The sequence below is a fragment of the Salminus brasiliensis genome, chromosome 17, assembly GCF_030463535.1.
Source record: "Salminus brasiliensis chromosome 17, fSalBra1.hap2, whole genome shotgun sequence".
Lineage (NCBI taxonomy): Eukaryota > Metazoa > Chordata > Actinopteri > Characiformes > Bryconidae > Salminus > Salminus brasiliensis.
In genome coordinates, this window is record NC_132894.1 from 6,157,807 (window position 1) to 6,177,213 (window position 19,407).

Consider the following 19,407-nt stretch of genomic DNA (forward strand, 5'->3'; position numbering starts at 1 on the left):
TTCGGTCTGGTCATCAAAAATCTTCCATTAGTTTATTTATGTTCATTTTTTTTTAACCATGACCAGTAAATTATTACGTAAATATTTAACTAACTGAAATGGTACTTCAGTAATTCAGGTTGTAACAAAATAAACTTAGCAAATTTTTGTTTTAGAATACTGCTAGAAATATAACTTTTCACTCATGAACTTCAGACCTTATGTTCACCCCTTTATGACTGCTTAGTAAAAAAAATTGGTTGACTTAATTAATTTGAAATTTATTTGTTAATTGACTATAACAAGGTGATTTGGTGGTTGTCATGACAATACTAGAAAAAAAGCCATTAACTTACAAACACTTTTTAATGTTGCATTAAAATGATTAAGTGAACATAAAATAATCAGTTATCAAAATTAAATCACACAATTTATTCAACTTAAGTTAAATTAGCTTAATTAAAAGTTTAAAAGTTTGTTGTTGTAAATTAAACCTGCAACAAACGACCATTATGATAGTGGAATAATCAATCGCTTCTTGACATGAATAATCAATTATTTGTATTATGAATCGCTCAATTACCAATGAACTGCTATGTAGCTATCAGTTTTTCAATTTTGACAATAAAGATGAATAGCTTGTTTAAAAATTCTCTGCTCGCTGTCAAGCGTTTCTGCTAATAACTAACTGGGTCGATTGGATTTTATTCGACTAAGTCGTTGAGATCAGTCGTTGCACACCTGTTGCACGTAGACTAGGGGGTGAACAACAGGTTTTGAAGCCTTAACAGTGTTTCCATGCTACAAAAATGTGAGGAAAACTAATTCTTCATAATACAACCCAACGTTCACAGTTTCACAGTGTTTGACAGTTTGCCCTGTTTTTATCAACGAACATTGAAGAAAAGAGCTTGGACTAAGGCTGGTCTATGTTCCATTTACAACACGCTCTGTCATTATGTGTCACAACTGCAGATCAACTGTTATGTCTGAAATCTTCTTCCGCTTGTTCTTCTTCTTACACAAGACCGCATTCATTCGGTTATTTGCATTAGCAAAGTCTGCTGGATCTCCTCAGACGTCTCACTCAGGAGGCTGGGTTGAACGTCATGCTCTATGCTTGGATGACTCCAGGTGAAACTGCAATTTGGACGTCAATACCAAGACAGGGAGTGACCAGGAGGGTGTTGTAACAATGCTACAGTGAATCAATAGCGCACAGTTCACAGAGGCCCAGTTATGAGGACGTCTGAGGTTCATGAGCAGAATAATTTGAATGTTTCAATGTTTACTGAAGTCTATAAATTAGTGCATAATGTACTGAACATTATTTTTTATCACTTGTCTGAAACAAGTCACCTTCAGAATGATCCATCATGGTGCATACAGTCATGTGAAAACACTGAGACACCATATAAGAAACCTCCTTTGTCCAAAAGCTCCACGGACACCCGTGCGTGTTTAAGGTGGTAGTAATGCCAGGCTCCTGCAGATGGCTCTGCACAGGGACAAGGGGGCTATAAATCCAGGGGAGGAAAGGAGGAAAACCTCTAGAACAGATAGGTAAAGGTGCATGTAGTTGTCACTGTTTTATGTACAGTGAAATGTGTCCTCCGCATTTGACCCATCTGTGGTAGTGAACACACACACACCCAGAGCGGTGGGCAGTCAACTCCAGCGCCCTGAAAGCAGAGAGGGTGAAGGACCTTGCTCAAGGGCCCAACAGTAGCCGAGCCCGGGTATCGAACCCACAACCCCATCATCAATAGCCCAGAGCTCTAACCGTTGAGCCAACACTGCCCCTAGCCACCACTGCCCCTAAGGGCGAAGGGTGGTAGTGTCTCTGTAACTGCTAACTTTGTTAGATGTCCTAGAGCCGCGGTATACACTCCACACGCATTGACTGCCTCCAGACAGCATAACAGTGGTGGCCAGAGGAGCATGACAACTCTGGTACAGAGCAATAACCGCCTCATAGTGGACCAGTTCCAAGGTGGACCCTTCCATCATTACCTAATACAATCATCTAATACAGTTCATGCTATGATGTCTCGCTAGTGTTCTCCGAACCAAGGGTGGGTACTCCCACTGTTAGGCAGATGGTCATACTATTCTATATATATATATATATGACTGATGGTATAGATCCACTACATTGTGTAAAGGTTCCATAAACTTCAAAAGGCTCCTTAAGGCACCAAAAGTGGTTCTTCTCGGTCAGTGGTCCACTGAACCTTTTGTAGTAGCTGTGTTTGTAAGAGTGTAACAGTGATCATGTACTGCACAATTTTACCTCATGATTCTCGTGTCCCAGGAGGTCAGACAGAACCTTCAGAACATGCTTGGCTTTCTCCGTGCACGTTCTCTTTCCTGGAACACAAGTCGCCATTAACACACATACACACAACACCACCCTCCTGTTCACTGGCTTTTATGACCTTCTATTTTAATTCTGAACCATAGGCTGAACAACATAGGCTAGTAGATGTTCTACATTATTACTGGGTGTCAGTTAGTTTCCTTATAACTAAACTGGGTGCAGTGTAGTTTCTATGTATGGATGGACCGTGTGGATGTTTCATAGTGTATATATACTATACTACACTCTTTTATTTACAATAAATATGAACCAAATGTGATTTTAAATTATACAGGCTCTTAAAACTGAATAAAGAGTACCTTCAGTGCGGAGGCAGAGGTTCATGAGCAGAGCCACGGCGTACTCCAATGTGTAATCTGATAAACAGTCCGAATCCTGCAGCTCATCCACCAGCCAACCGATCAAGCCCTGTCTAATCAGAGCCGACTGATGGACCCTCCTGGACGGAAGCATGAGTAGGGGTGGGCAAAAACGTGATACTTTAACATTATCGTGATACATTATGACATAATATATCGTGAATATTGTCAGAGACAGAAAGACATATAATTTAATAATTGAAACTGTTCAATGTATGTATAATAAATGAGTGCATAATGTATTGAACATTATTATTTTTGTCTGAAACAAGTCACCTTCAGAATGATGCATCATAATGCATACAGTCATGTGAAAACAATAAGACACCCCATAAAAAAGCCTCCATGGACAAATAACTTGTCAGCTTGCGTGTTTAAGGTGGTAGTAATGCCAGGCTCCTGCAGATGGCGCTGCACAGGGACAAGGGGGCTATAAAACCTTGCGGGGTGTGTGACTGGATTCATAGATTGGGATGAGGTGGTACAGTGCAGTAAGTGCATATCTTGCTGGATGTGTGGAAAATGGGTTACAAAGCAGATGTTAATGATTGGCTAAAAGCAGTGGTGGCATTTGGGGCCATAGTGTGAAGGAAGTGGCTGATTTTGCAGGTGCTTGGAAGCTTAAGGTCATACGGGCCTACCAGCACTGGCAGAAATCCAGACCGGCAGACGACAGGAAATTCTCCTCATTCTCATCATTCTTCAGCAGACGTGAGCAAAGGTCTCTTGCGTACCCTTTCGCTCCATATGTTCATGGTATGCAGCTCCCTGCAGAGTGTGTTGCACCGCATTGTCCCACCTCTTCTTAATCTATGAACCCCATTGCACACCCTGATACAGCCTGATCATCCTCGTGCAGCGCCATCTGCATGAGCCTGAAGTTACTACATGCAAGGTGACTCATGTTTTGTCCGGGGACATTATACTGGTAATTCACGTCAATGGAATGTGGTCATGGAGCAGGTATATCCTCAGGTGTGTATCAGGTATGATTTACCTGAGGCTGAGCTTCTGCAGAGCCCCCAGCACATTCTCTCTGGCCACTGAATCTTTCTCCTCCATCTGCAGACAGTCCACCAGCAGCTTCAGCAGAGAGGGGAACTGAGACAGGTACATACGACCTGCGGACAACAGCACAAGCTCTTCAGTCCTGACGTCTCTGATGTTTTAAGCAATAAAAGGCTAACACAGCTAACAAGTGATGGAAGCTTATAGGCGTAAACTAGCAATTTAGCCCATTTCTTGGAGCTTGAAACGGGCTAAATTCACAAGATTCATGGTTTCTTCCAAAATAAATGGCATTAAAATGGAGTTCATCCGGTTTTTGTTGGAGCAACTGTCTCTACTGTCTAAGAAAGAGGTTCTACAATGTTTTTTGAACATGGGCTGTGAGGATTTGATTGCATTCAGCAACAAGAGCATTCGTGAAGTCAGGATGTTGGATAATAACCACCGCAACCCATCTCCAAATCCACAGTTCAGTGCTGGAGGCTTTACACCCCTCTAGCCCATGTTATAAATGGAACAAATGCCACTTTTATTAATACAGGATTTATCAGTATGATGTCATTTACTTCATAAAACAACTAATGTCATCTTGTGAACATTGGCATAATGTAGGGAGCCTTAAAATAAAGTGCTCTTAAGGTCCTAATACGGCCTGAATGTTTTGAGAAGTACAGTACTCTACACTGTGTTTTCCAATTACATTACCTAGATATTATCTGGTCTGCTATTGATGATAAAAGTGACTAATTTAAAAGCTAAATAAAAAACTAATAACTTTTTTTTAGTTAGAGTTAAATGAAATCTCATTTTTGCACAATAAGCACTCTAACCCACCTTCCGACAGCGAGGCAAAAGCGTTGATGAGTCGAGCTGTGTACTGCCGGACGATTTCATTCTTGGACTTGATGAGCTGGATCACACTCTTCTGCAAGTAGTAAGGAGAACACACACTGTGGTCAGAGCCGCTCAAACAGGCGTTCATCCATTCCTCATTCTTTTTTCTCACGCTACTTCAGTTGCAGGAGCTTGCTCTTACAGTAGATGGGGGTTTTGGTTTTGTTTACTGGAACGAAGAGCAAGGAGCAGAGCTAAAAAAATTGCGCAGTGCTGTTTTTGCCCTGCAAAGGCTGAAGCTTATGGCCTGCTGGTGGGCCAAAAGTATTATTACAAACTTCTTTTACCAAAGAATTGCCCCAAGGGTTTGTACAGATGTCCCTGTAGTTACTGAGCAATACACCTTAATGTGTAATAAGCCTTTGAGTGTTAGGGGTTAACCCTTTTCCTCTTAATTTGGTACTGCTAATTAACTTACCCCTAGCACTAGCAATGCTCCTGACACTAGGAGGGTAAGGACTTCACACGTCTCCCCCAATACATGCAAAGCCATCCACTGTGCTAATAGACGCCTGTGCAGGCCAACATGAGGGGAAACAGCGCCATCTACCCAGCTGGAGAGAGCTTGGCCAGTTATGCTCTCTCAGGCTCAGGCTGCTGATGGCAAAGCAGCATGGCTTGGGATTTGAACTTGCAACCCTAGGGTCGTAGTGATCATTTTCTTATTAAATGGTGGCAATTGGATGCAGACGTCTGAAATCCATTCAGGGTGGAGTGAAACATGCAGGGTGTAGTGCAGTGAAATAGTCCCCAAAGGAAACTGTATTTGTTTGGATTTGCCACTATTTGGCTATTACTTACATATAATTACATAGAAAACTCTGTAAGTAAAAAAAAAAAAAAAAACTTACAGTGGTGGTGGTAAAAGACCACCGCTGTCTTTGACCCTGTTGACCCTTCTGGATTGTTTTATGATCAGATCTTAACTACATGCATTTACACTCTGTACTCACATATATCTTGGAGAAACAGATGTGTATACACTGCTATAACAGGGCTCAAATGTGTCTTGGACCATCTCCTGAAGTGGCACGAGCAATCAGATTTGTATCGTTTTGTATTGGATTTGTATCGGATTAAATCGTGTTAACTGCCTTGATGGTGTGTTGACACTTTTACGCATTATTATTTTGTTTTGGCCTCAGATAATCTGGATGAGGCGCATTAAGTGATCAGAGTTATTTGTTTCCAACCATAACAAAGTACAGAACAAAGTAAACTTAATATGACAAATTCTCTCTTTTTTTAGTTCCCAAAAAACCCAAAAGGCCCAGAAGGTTCCTCCACTGAACTGAAGTAATGACTTCTCCAAGAGTGTCCGTGAACCCTGTCTTCCAGGTAGCTATAAAAAGTGTGAATCACATTGTAAAGCAGTTCCTCATAACCTGTGCTTTTATGTCCTCATTAATTTCAGAATAATGGAGCGGAGCACCTAAAACAACCTGTTGACTGAGGGGGCCACTCTGTAACGAGGTGTGTGGCTTCAAGATCCTCAGTGTCCAAATAACCAAGCCACCTGGTTCCTACAGCACTTCAAATACAGATTTACACTATATACACACACTTTATGTCCAAATGTTTGTGGACACTCCTTCTAATAAATGCATAATAGGATCCTCTGGACTGGATAAGCAAGAACCTATTGGCACCATATCTAATTCTAGGCCTGGGCTAGAGGGGTATAAATCTCCAGCATTGAGCTGTAAAGCACTGGAACTGTGTTCCCTGGAATGATGGATGGTGGTGCTCCATCTAACACTTTAGGGATGAGTTGGGGAGCTGTGGATGGGTGGAGGTGGGGTGGTGATCATCATCCAACATCCTGACCCCACTAAATGCAAATCCTCACAGCAATGCTCCGAAAATCTATTAGAAGGCCTTCTTCCCCATGCAGTAGAGACAGTTATTCCAACGAAAGCAGGACAAACTCTTTTTTTAATCCCCTTGATTTCAGAAGCAACAATGAATGAGCAGGTGTCCCAATACTTTTGTCCATATATAGTGTCGTTGGCACTTTAATTCCATCTCTACCTTCTAACCTGCAGTACTGTTTGTTGTACTCGCTGTCTATGTACATATTATCCTTGTCTTGTCTGCTGTCTTTACACTAGAGATTTTGCTTATTTTCCCTCCACCCTCCAGACGTAGCCTGAAAGTGTTTCACCATAAACATAACCCTGTTGTACAGGGTTTGTTGTCATTAGTATAATCACATTGCGGCTGAAACTTAGAAAAAAGCTCAGAAGCTCAGAAAAGCCTTCCAGGAGCTTGTAAGTAACACTGTGCAGCTTCTCAAAGTCAACCTGAGACCTAACGAGTTCAGAGCATCCTGAAATCTGATCGTGTAGATTCTCTGTGAATTCCTGGACGAAATCCAGACTGTTCGAGGTTCCTCCAGCCTGCTGGCTACAGAGCCAAAGAGCTGTCACCTAAACACACCTGCACTCGGGTGGGTGGCAACCTGTGGAACCTGTTTGTGGCTCTTTGGCCATGAATAGATGGTCTTTGTATCTGTGCCACCGACGCACAGAGGGAACGTTTACTCAACATTTAATTAGATAGTCAACATTTGGTTACAGAACATTACATTTTATTTATGTATGTCACTGTGTTGACTTCCAGTGCTCTCCTGAAGGAAGGTTAGTATTTCCAGTTCCTATCCAACACCTGGCTTATCTAATCAGCCCATCGAGTGAACTACTGGGGGAACTGGACAAGTCCATACAGTGTCAGGGTTTATTCTAATGTTATATAGCATTTTACAGGTATACACTCTCACTGACCACTGATTTTATGTTTATTTGGGTTTATTCTAATGTTATATAGAGTTTTACAGGTAGACACTCTCACTGATCACTGATTTTATGTTTATTTGGGTTTATTCTAATGTTATATAGAGTTAATTACAGGTAGGCACTCTCACTGACCACTGGCTTTATATTTATTTGGGTTTATTCTAATGTTATATAGAGTTAATTACAGGTAGGCACTCTCACTGACCACTGACTTTATGATTACTTGTGTTTATTCTAATGTTATATAGAGTTTTACAGGTAGACACTCTCACTGACCACTGACTATGTTTATTTGGAGAAAATAAATAAATTGAGAAAATAAATAAATTGAGAAAATAAATACAATTCTAATATTATTAATATCCAGAATGACTTGTATTTTTAAAAAGTGGTGAAAACATGCAGATAGTATTTGTCATTAACTAAAAATCCATTTGTCTAGATCACATTAGGTTTACAGTTATTCAAACTATGTTTTACAAATGTATAGCGAATAAAAAGTTTTCCAAACTTTTGCATGGCTGTGCATTTTATCATGCTGTGTTGAACTGCCAGCTAATACATGTGCTTTAAAATAAACTTCACTTATATGGGAAACTGTTGGTGCTGTGAAAATCAGGCACTCCTCACCTGTTTGGTGTTGCAACAGTTTAGCAGGTCGTTGCTAATGTAAGCCTGCAGAACCGTGTCCCTCTGCTCACCCTGAAGAGTGCGAGTCAATCTCTGGAAACAACAACAACATTGATTGTTGGCCACAATCATCTATTTGGTGTTACTCTAGGAGCTTGGAGCTCAGATGTCTGCAGAGTAAAACTGTGATCCAGAAAAAAATCTATGAAGTTGTTGATAATGACAATTTCAAGAATTAATAATTAATAAATCAATAAAATATAACAAATAAGTGTGAGGCTGAAGTGAAGCCTGTTGCAGTGTGGATTACTATCCGTGTTTATTAAATCAAGGGCTTTTTACAACATGATGTTGCTGTAAGTGTGGAATTATGTTCAAATAGTTAACCTAGATCAAATAAATGAATAATGGTCACTGATAAAATGTGATCACAGTCTAGAGTGAACACATGTTCAGAGGTAACTTTGAACTCTTGCCTATTCACACTAGCCAGGGATTTTTTCTGAGTGGACAGCTAAGCACTTTTGGATAGTAGTGTGTGCCATAAATGCCATAAATGTAAATAATCCAAAACACATTTGCATTAGTGAGCACACTTGGCTTAGCGGTTGTGGTTTGGCATACCCAGCGCAGAGCCTGAAGCAGCAGGGCCTTCAGTCTGTCTGAGCCGGTCATTAGGTCATTTTTAAGCTTCTCGTAGTCCAGCGATGGCAGCAATGGCACATCTTTGGGCCTCCTGAGGACAGAGGGAGAGCCAATATTGTTTCTGTTTAGAGGAAAGGGAAAGGCAGTCTTATATATATCTTATATATATATATATATATATATATATATATATATATATATATATATATATGTATATATATATATATACACACACACACACACAGTACCAGTCAAAAGTTTAGATACACCTGGTTCAATGTATTCTGATACAATATATATATATATACATTATAGGTTGAACTGAAAGGACATGATTTTTATTTATTTTTTTTTTTTTAGGTAAATATAATATATTTACTGGTCTTGCTAAAAAAGTAAATGTTAAATGTAATGTATTAATATACATTAACATGCTGTAGTTGCCCAGTAGTGTGTGCCCAGTATAATCAGTATATGTATATATAATCAGTATATATTTCTTTTCTTCACACACACATATATATATATATATATATATATATATATATATATATATATATATATATATATATATATATATACACACACATACATACATATATATACACACACACACACACACGTTGTGTGTCGTTGTGATTAGACATTGTGTGGAGCAGCCAGAGTTGAACCGCTGTAAACGGAACTGTCCTCATTCTTCAGGAGACAATACTTACTGTGCTGCTATAGATGCTCGTAACATGGAGGAGGCCTAGAGACACACACAAACAAACACACACAGTGTTATGAGAAAGTTCTGTACATAGTACATTTCACTACATTTCAGCTTGGATCATAAAGCCACAAATGTTATGTACTAAGCCTCCCATCACCTTACCCCAAATGCAGCTAACCCGATAACATAGCCTACTGTAGCCTCAGCTTTCTGTTCTTGGCTGACACAAGTGGAACTGAACATGGTCTTCTGCCGTTGTAGCCCATCATCCTCATTGTCGGACGTGTTGCTGTGCAGTCGGAGATGCTTTTCTGCTCACCACAGTTATACAGAGTGGTTATCTGAGTTACTGTGCCATTTCTGTTAGCTTCAACCATCAGCAAGGAGTTTCAGTCTGCGGGACTGCAGAACCGCCGCTCGCTGGATGTGTTTTCTTTATCACACCATTCTGAGTAACTCAATAGTAAACTATTGTGCTGAAATCCTAGATCCATGCTAAAAGTGGCTAAGACCACATGAGGATGAGCTGAACTTGCTGGCTGGCCACACGATTGGCTGATTAGAAAACTGTGCGAATAAGCATGTGAAGGAGTACTCCCAATGAAGTTCTCAACATGTAGTAGATATTATAAAGGATGCAGTTTGTCTGTACTTTGATCTGTAGTCCATCACCTGTTGGTTATGTTAGCCTTGTAGCTAATACAAGGCAACATGTCTTGTCTGATTGACTACAGTTGGGGTAAGAGAAGAAAACTACTACTGTGTTTTAGCCTAGATATGGATATTTAATGTCTACATTCTTTACAAATTAATACATAAAATAAAACATACTAAAGTTCCAAGCCACAATCAATATAGACTTTACCTATTCTGAAAAACAAATGACATCCCGGCAAGTGGAATCAGTTTAGATCTAGTCAATATATCAGCTCCTTCTTATTATTGCACTGCTGTAAGAACAATCTTCAACTGTTTTTTAGTTGTTTTAAGTCATTTCAAGTACAGGAATGGTCTTATTGTATTGGCAGATAATTTATCTTGTTTAAAAATAGTGCTCAAACTATCAAAATTTACAGAATTAGATGTAAAATACTACAGGAAAAGATGACTAAATCCTGCACCTAATACTGGAGGTTACACATAGGGCCCAGCCCATTCCCTTTACCCACAGTATTACAAGCTCTTCACAAGGTTAAATCAGATAGGCACATCCCTTCGTCAGTGTTACACTGAATTAAGCCCTGACACCTCCAGAAGGCTCAACAGTGAGGTCTGGCATCCCAGACCCACTCTCCTCCAAGCTCAGTTCACAGAAATACCGTTTAGCCAACGTCTTAACTGTAGAACCACACTAGATCTCTCTGGTGACTAAGGCTGTACCTAGCCGGAACATCTACGTACACTGATAAATGCTTAGTTTCACCAGTTCCATGTGGACTCTGCATACAACAACCACCATACATGAAAATACCCACCTGAACTACATCAACCTAACTCCACACTGGCCTCCCTGGTGACTATGGCTGTACGTAGGTCCACTGGCACATTTGATGCATGCTCAGTGCCACCAGTTCCATGTGGACTTTGCAAACCACAACATCAACAACAACCATACAACACAATATACAGCCGGACTACGTCAAACTAACTCCACACTGGCCACCCTAGTGACTAAGGCCGCACCACTGGCACCGTTGATGAACCAGTTCCATGTGGACTATACACACTACAACAACAACAACAACAACAACCGATGCACACCTGCACTAGGTCAATGTGCCCCTCTAGCACTGTTGATGCATACTCAGTGCCACCAGTTCCATGTGGACTATACACACTACAACAACAACAACAACAACAACAACAACAATTGTAAGATACGATACATACCTGCACTACACCAACCTAACCACACTCCCAGCCTCCCTGGTGACTATGGCTGTACCTAGGTCCACTGGCACATTTGATGCATGCTCAGTGCCACCAGTTCCATGTGGACTTTGCAAACCACAACAACAACAACAACCATACAACACAATATACAGCCGGACTACGTCACCCTAAATCCACACTGGCCACCCTAGTGACTAAGGCCACACCACTAGCACCGTTGATGCACCAGTTCCATGTGGATTTTGCACACCACAACAACACCACCACCAACAACAACAACCATACAACACAATATACAGCCGGACTACGTCAACCTAACTCCACACTGGCCTCCATAGTGACTAAGGCCGCACCACTGGCACCGATGATGCTTCAATTCCATGTAGACTATACACACTACAACAACAACAACAACAACAACAACAACAACAACCGATGCACACCTGCACTACGTCAATGTGCCCCTCTAGCACTGTTGATGCATACTCAGTGCCACCAGTTCCATGTGGACTATACACACAACAACAACAACAACAACAACAACAACAATTGTAAGATACGATACATACCTGCACTACACCAACCTAACCACACTCCCAGCCTCCCTGGTGACTATGGCTGTACCTAGGTCCACTGGCACCTTTGATGCATGCTCAGTGCCACCAGTTCCATGTGGACTTTGCAAACCACAACAACAACAACAACCATACAACACAATATACAGCCGGACTACGTCACCCTAACTCCACACTGGCCACCCTAGTGACTAAGGCCACACCACTAGCACCGTTGATGCACCAGTTCCATGTGGATTTTGCACACCACAACAACAACACCACCAACAACAACAACCATACAACACAATATACAGCCGGACTACGTCAACCTAACTCCACACTGGCCTCCATAGTGACTAAGGCCGCACCACTGGCACCGTTGATGCTCCAATTCCATGTGGACTATACACACTACAACAACAACAACCGTAAAACACGATACACACCTCTAGCACTGTTGATACATGCTCAGTGCCACCAGTTCCATGTGGATTTTACACACAACACTATCAACACATGCAAAAGCAACCTATATCACCCACCACGCAGAACCCACGCATTCAATCACACACTGCCCTTTCCCATCCGACCTTAGCCCTTCTTATCCACAGTTATCCAGTGGTTACATATTTCAGTCTCTAACGCAAGTGAAAAATACAAAGAAATAACAAAAGAAACCATAAAAATACTGGACATATTGACTAGACTGAAGAAGATTCCACTGGTCAGGGTATGATTTTGCATACTTCAAGTGTCAAAGACAAAAAAATGCATGTCATGACATTATGATCTCGCAAGTACTTACCCAGTTCACCCTACAGTGTATAAACGTTTAGTTGATGTTAGACTGGGTGCTTGTATGGTTAGGTTGCATGCAGAGTTGCAGGTTTGGACATACATTAACAGTACATGCTGTGAATGACCGGAAGAAACTTACTGATGGAACAGGCAACCCCCCGAAAGGGAGGGGCGGGGGTGTTAATAATGTTAATGAGTGAAGTTCCCTATGGAGTTTGGCTCCTGACCACAGTAAGCATGCCTTTCTGACCACACCTACGATGCAACGTACCTTCACAGGCTCTGCTCTCAAATATGTTCTTATTTAGCTAATGCTCTCTAATGAGAGACTGTAGTTCCACATTAGTGTATATCACAATACCTACATTTAGAGTGTTATTAATATTCACCCTAATGAGAGACTGTAGCTCCGCCTCCTCAGTGTATATCACAATACCTACATTTAGAGTGTTATTAATATTCACCCTAATGAGAGACTGTAGCTCCGCCTCAGTGTATATCACAATCCCTATAATGTATAAACGTATAAATGTATAAACCCACACTCTACATGTAGGCCCTGTGATATAAACTCTGGTGTGAGCTACAGTCTCTTATTAGGGTTGAATGAAATTTTTACCGGCGTTCTGTAAAGCAACAGTAGCTACCAACCCCCCCCCAAAAAAAAAAACATTTGTGGGCGGAGCCCAAATACATACATTTTGAGCCTTTTTTGATCTTACGGTGAAAGTTTACACTACAACTCGAACCACAAAAATTGGAGCTACAGGTCAGGGTAATTAGCCTTTCTGTTTGCGAGTGGAGGAATGTTAATGCTTGGGCGAAGCCGAAGGGCGGCAGCTTTACCTAGAATAATATATTAATTCTTCTAATTCACTCACATGCTTAGTGTTTATTCTGGATATTAATTACAGGCGTGAGCAGTGTTTCCGACACGCAAATGCAGGCAGGCAAACACGCTAGAGTGGAGCAAATCTAGAGTGTTTGCCCTCATTATTTGCCCTCCTTGTGCGCAAGTGGTTCCCTCACAATGAAGTGAGGACTGCACACAGAGCTAATATCCTGAATCCTGATTCTTGAGCATTCTTACTATAGCATGCAGTCTAAACAAGGAACAATATCTAACACACATTACCCCCCCCACGCCAACTTTCTATATGGGCTGATGTGAGGTATAGGTTACGCTGCCTGTCAAAAGTTTGGGGACACCACGTTTTTTTTTTTTTTTTTTTTTGGTAAAACCTATCTTTCTTTTGCAGGTTACTAATGCCCAAATGAATTCAGGGCTAAATACAATAAATAACGTAATGTGAGTAATGTGCCAATCAGTCTATTTTTAACCGAGTTATTAGAGGATTTAGATGTAGGGTATTCTGTGCTGCTCTGATTACAGGTTTTGATCTTTCTAATGACAGGTTTTGGTCTTTCTAATCTACTTCTTTTACAGGCCCTTACATCAGTCTATTTATACCTCAAGTCTCCTAAATCCCTTTCTTGGTTTTCTCCTTTCTTCTCCCTCCCCCATAAGCTGAGCAGCCCCCCTGCTGCCTGATGGCTGCTTATGCGCCATGCTTATGGTTGCATGAGGGTGCCTACCCTCTGGATCAGACTTGTCCCGCAGTAAAAACACCCCCAATTTTGCTGTGTTCCTCCTAACCCCTTTCTGTTTTCTCTCCATCTTTTTCCCACGTATTGAGATGCTCTGTTCTGACTGTTGTGTCCTGGTACTGCCTGACCTGGCTCTCCCCTATCCTGCTGCATGCTGCAATGATGTCCTGCTGTCCTGGATCCTCACATTGATTTGCCTCACTGCATAGCTGCATGTGACTTCCCCATTTCCCTCACATTTCCATCATTTTTGGCTTGATGTCACTTTTGCCACAGCTCTTAATTCACTAATGTTTTTTGGTCAATTCATATTCCTGTTCTGGCATTTGTTTTGCTATCCCGCGTCGACCATAGGAGGATGGGTTCAATGCCTCAGTCACTCCCTCACTCTCTTGCTAACTCACTTACTTCCCTGTCATCCTCCCTCACTAGCTACCTCACTTACTCCGAAGGTTCTCGAGAAGGGGTTGCTATTAGCACTCGAGTAAGAAAATCAAATATTCAGAAACTTCCAAAATAAGACAAGCTGTCCTTAGACTCTTTAACATGGCGTGCAACTCAAGCTCACGTTTCTTTTTGCGGCCAATCCTCCAGTAATAAATGGAACAAAAGAGAGACTTCAGCATAAAAGTGGCTCTGAGCGTAGATCACCTGTCTACTAGGGCGCAGAATGGAGGAAAGGGGTTATTATTAGAAAATGTTAGAGGCTGAATAATGAGAGTCCTGGGGGATTCAACACACTACGTGCATCCCGACTGGACAGACAGACAAAGGGCATTCATCTCACAGAACAAGGAAAAACTAATGGGAACTGGAGAAATCCATGGGGTTTTGGCTCATACACAAAATGACACATGTAAATAGGAGCGGGAGCAGGAGTGTGAGGGGGGGCACAAGCAAGATGAAGAAGAGAGAAAGAGAGATAGAGAGATGAAGATACACCAGAGACTTACATATCCATCATCATAAGGAGTCATAGAGTAATATCCCTTCACACACAGATAGGCAGACAGACAGACACACACACAAGAAAAGGTGGTTGAGGATATACAGTGTCCAGAACAACAATGGTTTAACCTGACCTGGGGCAGACGATTGTAAATTATTGTATGTGAGGGTGTCAGGATACACACAGGTCATGATAAGATGTGTTGTGATTGTGGCAACATGATACAATACTTTTTCAACACTGATCTAAAAAACAAAACGCATATTTAATTAATTTAATAGGTTTAGATAAGTGCCGAAACATGAGCGCGACACCCGGAGAAAGTGTACATCAGTCCTCGGGGGTTCTCACGGGTCTGTGAAGCATAACCAAGGGGTCTGAGATTTTATTTATATGCACATGTACAGCTATCCATGAGGGGGAGTTAACGCGTTATTTGTGTTTACAGCAGTGGTGTAACAGTAACTCACACTCCCCACCTGTAGAGGGAGCCCAGGAGCAAAAAATAGCCTACCAATGGAGTATGCATGTGTTGTCTCAGGTGGCGGGAGTCACTGCGGCCACGTCCACAGAGCTACTAATTACAGGCTGTAGTCCATGATCTGTTTCTCTGCATACTTTGTTAGCCTCCTTTCACCCTTTCCTTCAATGGTCAGGACCCCACAGGACTGACCACCACGGAGCAGACTGCAGTATTTGGGTGGTGGGTCATTCTCAGCACTGCAGTGACACTGACTGACATGGTGGTGGCGAGTGTGTTAGTAGTGTGTGTTGTGCTACAAGGTGATAAAAGTGGATCAGACACAGCTGTGCTGCTGGAGTGTTTAAACACCTCAGCGTCACGGCTGGACTGAGAATCATCCACCAACCAGAAAAATCCAAGCAGCCAACACCAGTGTCCTGTGGGTAGTAGCATCCTGTGAGCTCCAACTGTGCAACTGTGCAGCAGCATGGGGAGCTTCTGCTTCTGACTTTACCTTTATCTACAAGGTGGACGAACAAGGTAGCAGTGTGTAATAGAGTGGACCGTGAGTGGACACAGCGTCCATGATGTTGTGAGTGATTACCGATCCTTAATCAAACATACTGCACATGCTGTAAGTGTCTGATGAAACGTGGGTGTGTGTGCATGTATACGTGTACATGTGTGTACATTGTGACTCACTGTTCCAGGCCTCGTAAAGTCAATGCTCTGAGCCATGCTCTGTCTCATCTGCCCACTGAACAGACGCACACACACGCCCTGAAGGTACTCAGGAGAAATCTGCGAAACACACAAAATCCTGTTAGCTCACTGCTATTGTCAGGGTGGGTAGGACAGGAGCTGCTCGCCTGCTTGCAGACATGTGTGAATGTTGTACATTAAAAAGCTGTGGATTCACTTGAAATGAAATGAAATGAAATGAAAGTATTATTAAATATGTAATAAAACGTGTCTAAGATGTTATAATGAATATTTCAAGAATTTCTGGAACAATCAGACGTTTTTAAATGCGAAATAATATTCGCTAATCAACTACACTATGTGGTCCAAAGTATTGGGACACCTGTTTAGGTAAGGTAAGATAATCCTTTATTAGTTTTCATAGCTTTTGTTGGAGTAACTGTCTCTAATGTCCGGTTCGAGGGGTAGAAGAGCATATTTTCTTGCCATTTTCCCGCTGACCGTGGCCTCGAGCGAGTCGACCAGTTCAGCAGTCACTCCAATGAGGTTGTGGTAGTCCGCCTGCATCTTACTATGCCTCCGCATGTAGCTGGAAGCTTTCTTCTCTGCTTCCGCCAGCTGTGCCTGCATCTGCTTAAGGCTCTCTGTGTGGACACAGACGTAAATTAGCGACTCATTCATGGGCATTGAAGGTGAAATTCAACAAATAAAACTGAAAAGCTAATATAATAAATAAGACACATACTGACGCTGTCATTTGGAGACCATCCCGCTTTTTATGACCTATCAGCACCAGCTGCTCTCTATATTGTATGAACCTTTTACAATGAATGCATGGACTGCTTGTGTGTAATGTATTTTATACTTTTCTTTTAAAAACTGTAAAAACAGACACAGCTCATGTAAGAGAAAATAAAAAAAAAGTAAAAAGGAGAGATGATCACCTTTGTTGCTTTTTGTGCTCTCTCTCTGTTGAGCTATTGTTAAGGAATGGTTGGTCAAGTCACAGCAGTAACCATAACTGTGTGGCAGCATGATCCAGACAGAGCTGTACAGCGACGGAGTACAGTATAGAATCTACAGATAATGTACATAAAGATAGAAGCAGTGTAACCTTTTGGGACAGTTCTGAAGTTAAAGGATACGTATAGAGTGAGCAGCCTGGGTGAGGCTGAAGCGGTCAGTATCGTTGCCAAGAACGTCTCCAGCCTTTTCCTTAAATTTGGAGCCCAGGAGTCCTAAAATCAAGTAAACAAGAAATAAAGTAAACAAGGTCAGTAAAAACACAATAACCCCATTTACTAATATAACCGAGTTAGAGCTGCACCCTCTGGAGTGCACTGCAAGACATACAGTCATTTCCCTTCATCTATGCAGTAAACTGTGATATGGACAAATGTTTTGGGACACACCTCTTAATTACTGAATTCATGTGGTTTTATTGGGGAAACATTTTGGAGGAAGGTTCCTTTTCTGTTCAAAGTAGGGTCTATAAAGGCCTGGTTGGGTGAGTTTGGTGTGAAAGAACTTGACTGGCCAGCACAGAGCCCTGACCTCAAGCCCATCAAACAGCTTTGGGATGAACTAGAATGGAGACCATGAGCCAGACCCACTCATTCAACATCAGCGTCTGACCTCACAAATGCACTTCTGCGTGAATGGGGAAAGCTTCCCACAGATGCCACACTCCAAAATCTTGTAGAAAGCCTTCACAAAAGAGTAGAAGCTGTTGGAGCTGCAACTCCATATTAATGCTTATGGATTTAGAATGGGATATCATAAAAGCTCCTGTAGATGAAATGTGTAGGTGTCCCAATACTTTTGTCATATCATGTCTCTTGTAGAGTGAAATCACCTTAAATGTATTTAACATACTTCATATTTCTCATCATGAAATGGTTGTAAGAATATTGTAGTACTGTATACAGATAAGCCAAAACATTAACACCACCTCATTGTTTCTGCAATCATTGTCCATCATATCAGCTCCACATATCATAAAAGAGCACTAGAGTTCTAAGAAAATTTCCATTCACAGATTGCAGTTCATCTGTTTCTCTGAATACTTCGTTAGCCTCCTTTTACCCTCTTCTTCACTGGTCAGGACCCCACAGGACTGACCACCACAGAGCAGGTATTATTTAGGTGGTGGGAACAGTCCACCAACCAGAAATGTCCAGCCGACCTTTAGGCAGCGTCCTATGAGCACTGATGAAGGTCTAGAGGATGACAAACACAAACTGTGCAGCAGCAAATACAGAGATTCTGTCTCTGACTTTACCTTCATCTACAAGGTGGACCATTGAGATAGGAGTGTCTAATAGAGTGGAAAGTGAGTGGACACAGTGTTTAAACACTCCAGCAGCACTGCTGTGTCTCATCCACTCAATACCTGCTCTGTGGTGGTCAGTCCTGTGAGGTCCTGACCACTGAAGAACAGGGTAAAAGAAGTCTAACAAAGTATGCAGAGAAACAGATCATGGACTGCAGTCTGGAATTATAGAACTACACAGTGCTCATATATGGTGAGTGGTGCTGATAGAATGGACAGGAGGTGGTGTTAATGTTATGGCTGACCGGTATATACTAGACTAGATCTGAAATGATCTGCAGTAAAGGAAAACAAAAGTCAAAAGGAGGTTTTCAGGAGAAAGGAAGTTGAGGAAAATGTGTTGAAATGTGTGTGTGTGTGTGTGTGTGTGTGTGTGTGTGTGTGTTAAAACTGACTGTATGCCACAGACGGAGCAGGTAGAGATTAGAGATGCTGATAAGCGTCGGCACCTGAAAGAGTTCCTGAAAGGACGGATGCACTGCAGGGTTGGGTACGAAGGGCAGGGCGTAAAAGGGCAGAAACTCTGTGGTCTGGCTCAGTGCTGCCCCCCGCGTCTCCAGGTAGTGTTTAAAGTGGCTGATCCGCTCGTCAAAGTCAGCTTTATCCTTAAGACAACCATCAGACGGTTACACCACCTTTCAGACATCTTTCCATATTTGCATTTACATTTATGGCATTTAGCTGACGCTCTTATCCAGAG

The 19,407-nt window shown here is 41.8% G+C and overlaps 1 protein-coding gene across 2 annotated transcripts in view; it reads right to left on the bottom strand.

The window, feature by feature from the left end:
• The window catches only part of armc9 (armadillo repeat containing 9), a 48,907-nt gene that overhangs the window by 24,410 nt on the left and 5,090 nt on the right, over positions 1-19,407 (bottom strand). The window contains exons 5-17 of one of the 2 annotated variants that reach the window (XM_072660533.1): positions 19,157-19,312; positions 17,521-17,613; positions 17,320-17,344; positions 16,862-17,019; positions 16,376-16,474; positions 15,215-15,250; positions 9,407-9,441; positions 8,670-8,781; positions 8,046-8,138; positions 4,561-4,651; positions 3,716-3,839; positions 2,659-2,798; positions 2,273-2,349 (exon numbers count right to left, since the gene is read on the bottom strand). In XM_072660533.1, coding sequence (XP_072516634.1) covers positions 2,273-2,349; positions 2,659-2,798; positions 3,716-3,839; positions 4,561-4,651; positions 8,046-8,138; positions 8,670-8,781; positions 9,407-9,441; positions 15,215-15,250; positions 16,376-16,474; positions 16,862-17,019; positions 17,320-17,344; positions 17,521-17,613; positions 19,157-19,312 — 1,239 coding nt within the window. The remainder of the gene's footprint in view (positions 1-2,272; positions 2,350-2,658; positions 2,799-3,715; positions 3,840-4,560; positions 4,652-8,045; positions 8,139-8,669; positions 8,782-9,406; positions 9,442-15,214; positions 15,251-16,375; positions 16,475-16,861; positions 17,020-17,319; positions 17,345-17,520; positions 17,614-19,156; positions 19,313-19,407) is intronic. The other variant, XM_072660534.1, reaches the window with a different exon arrangement.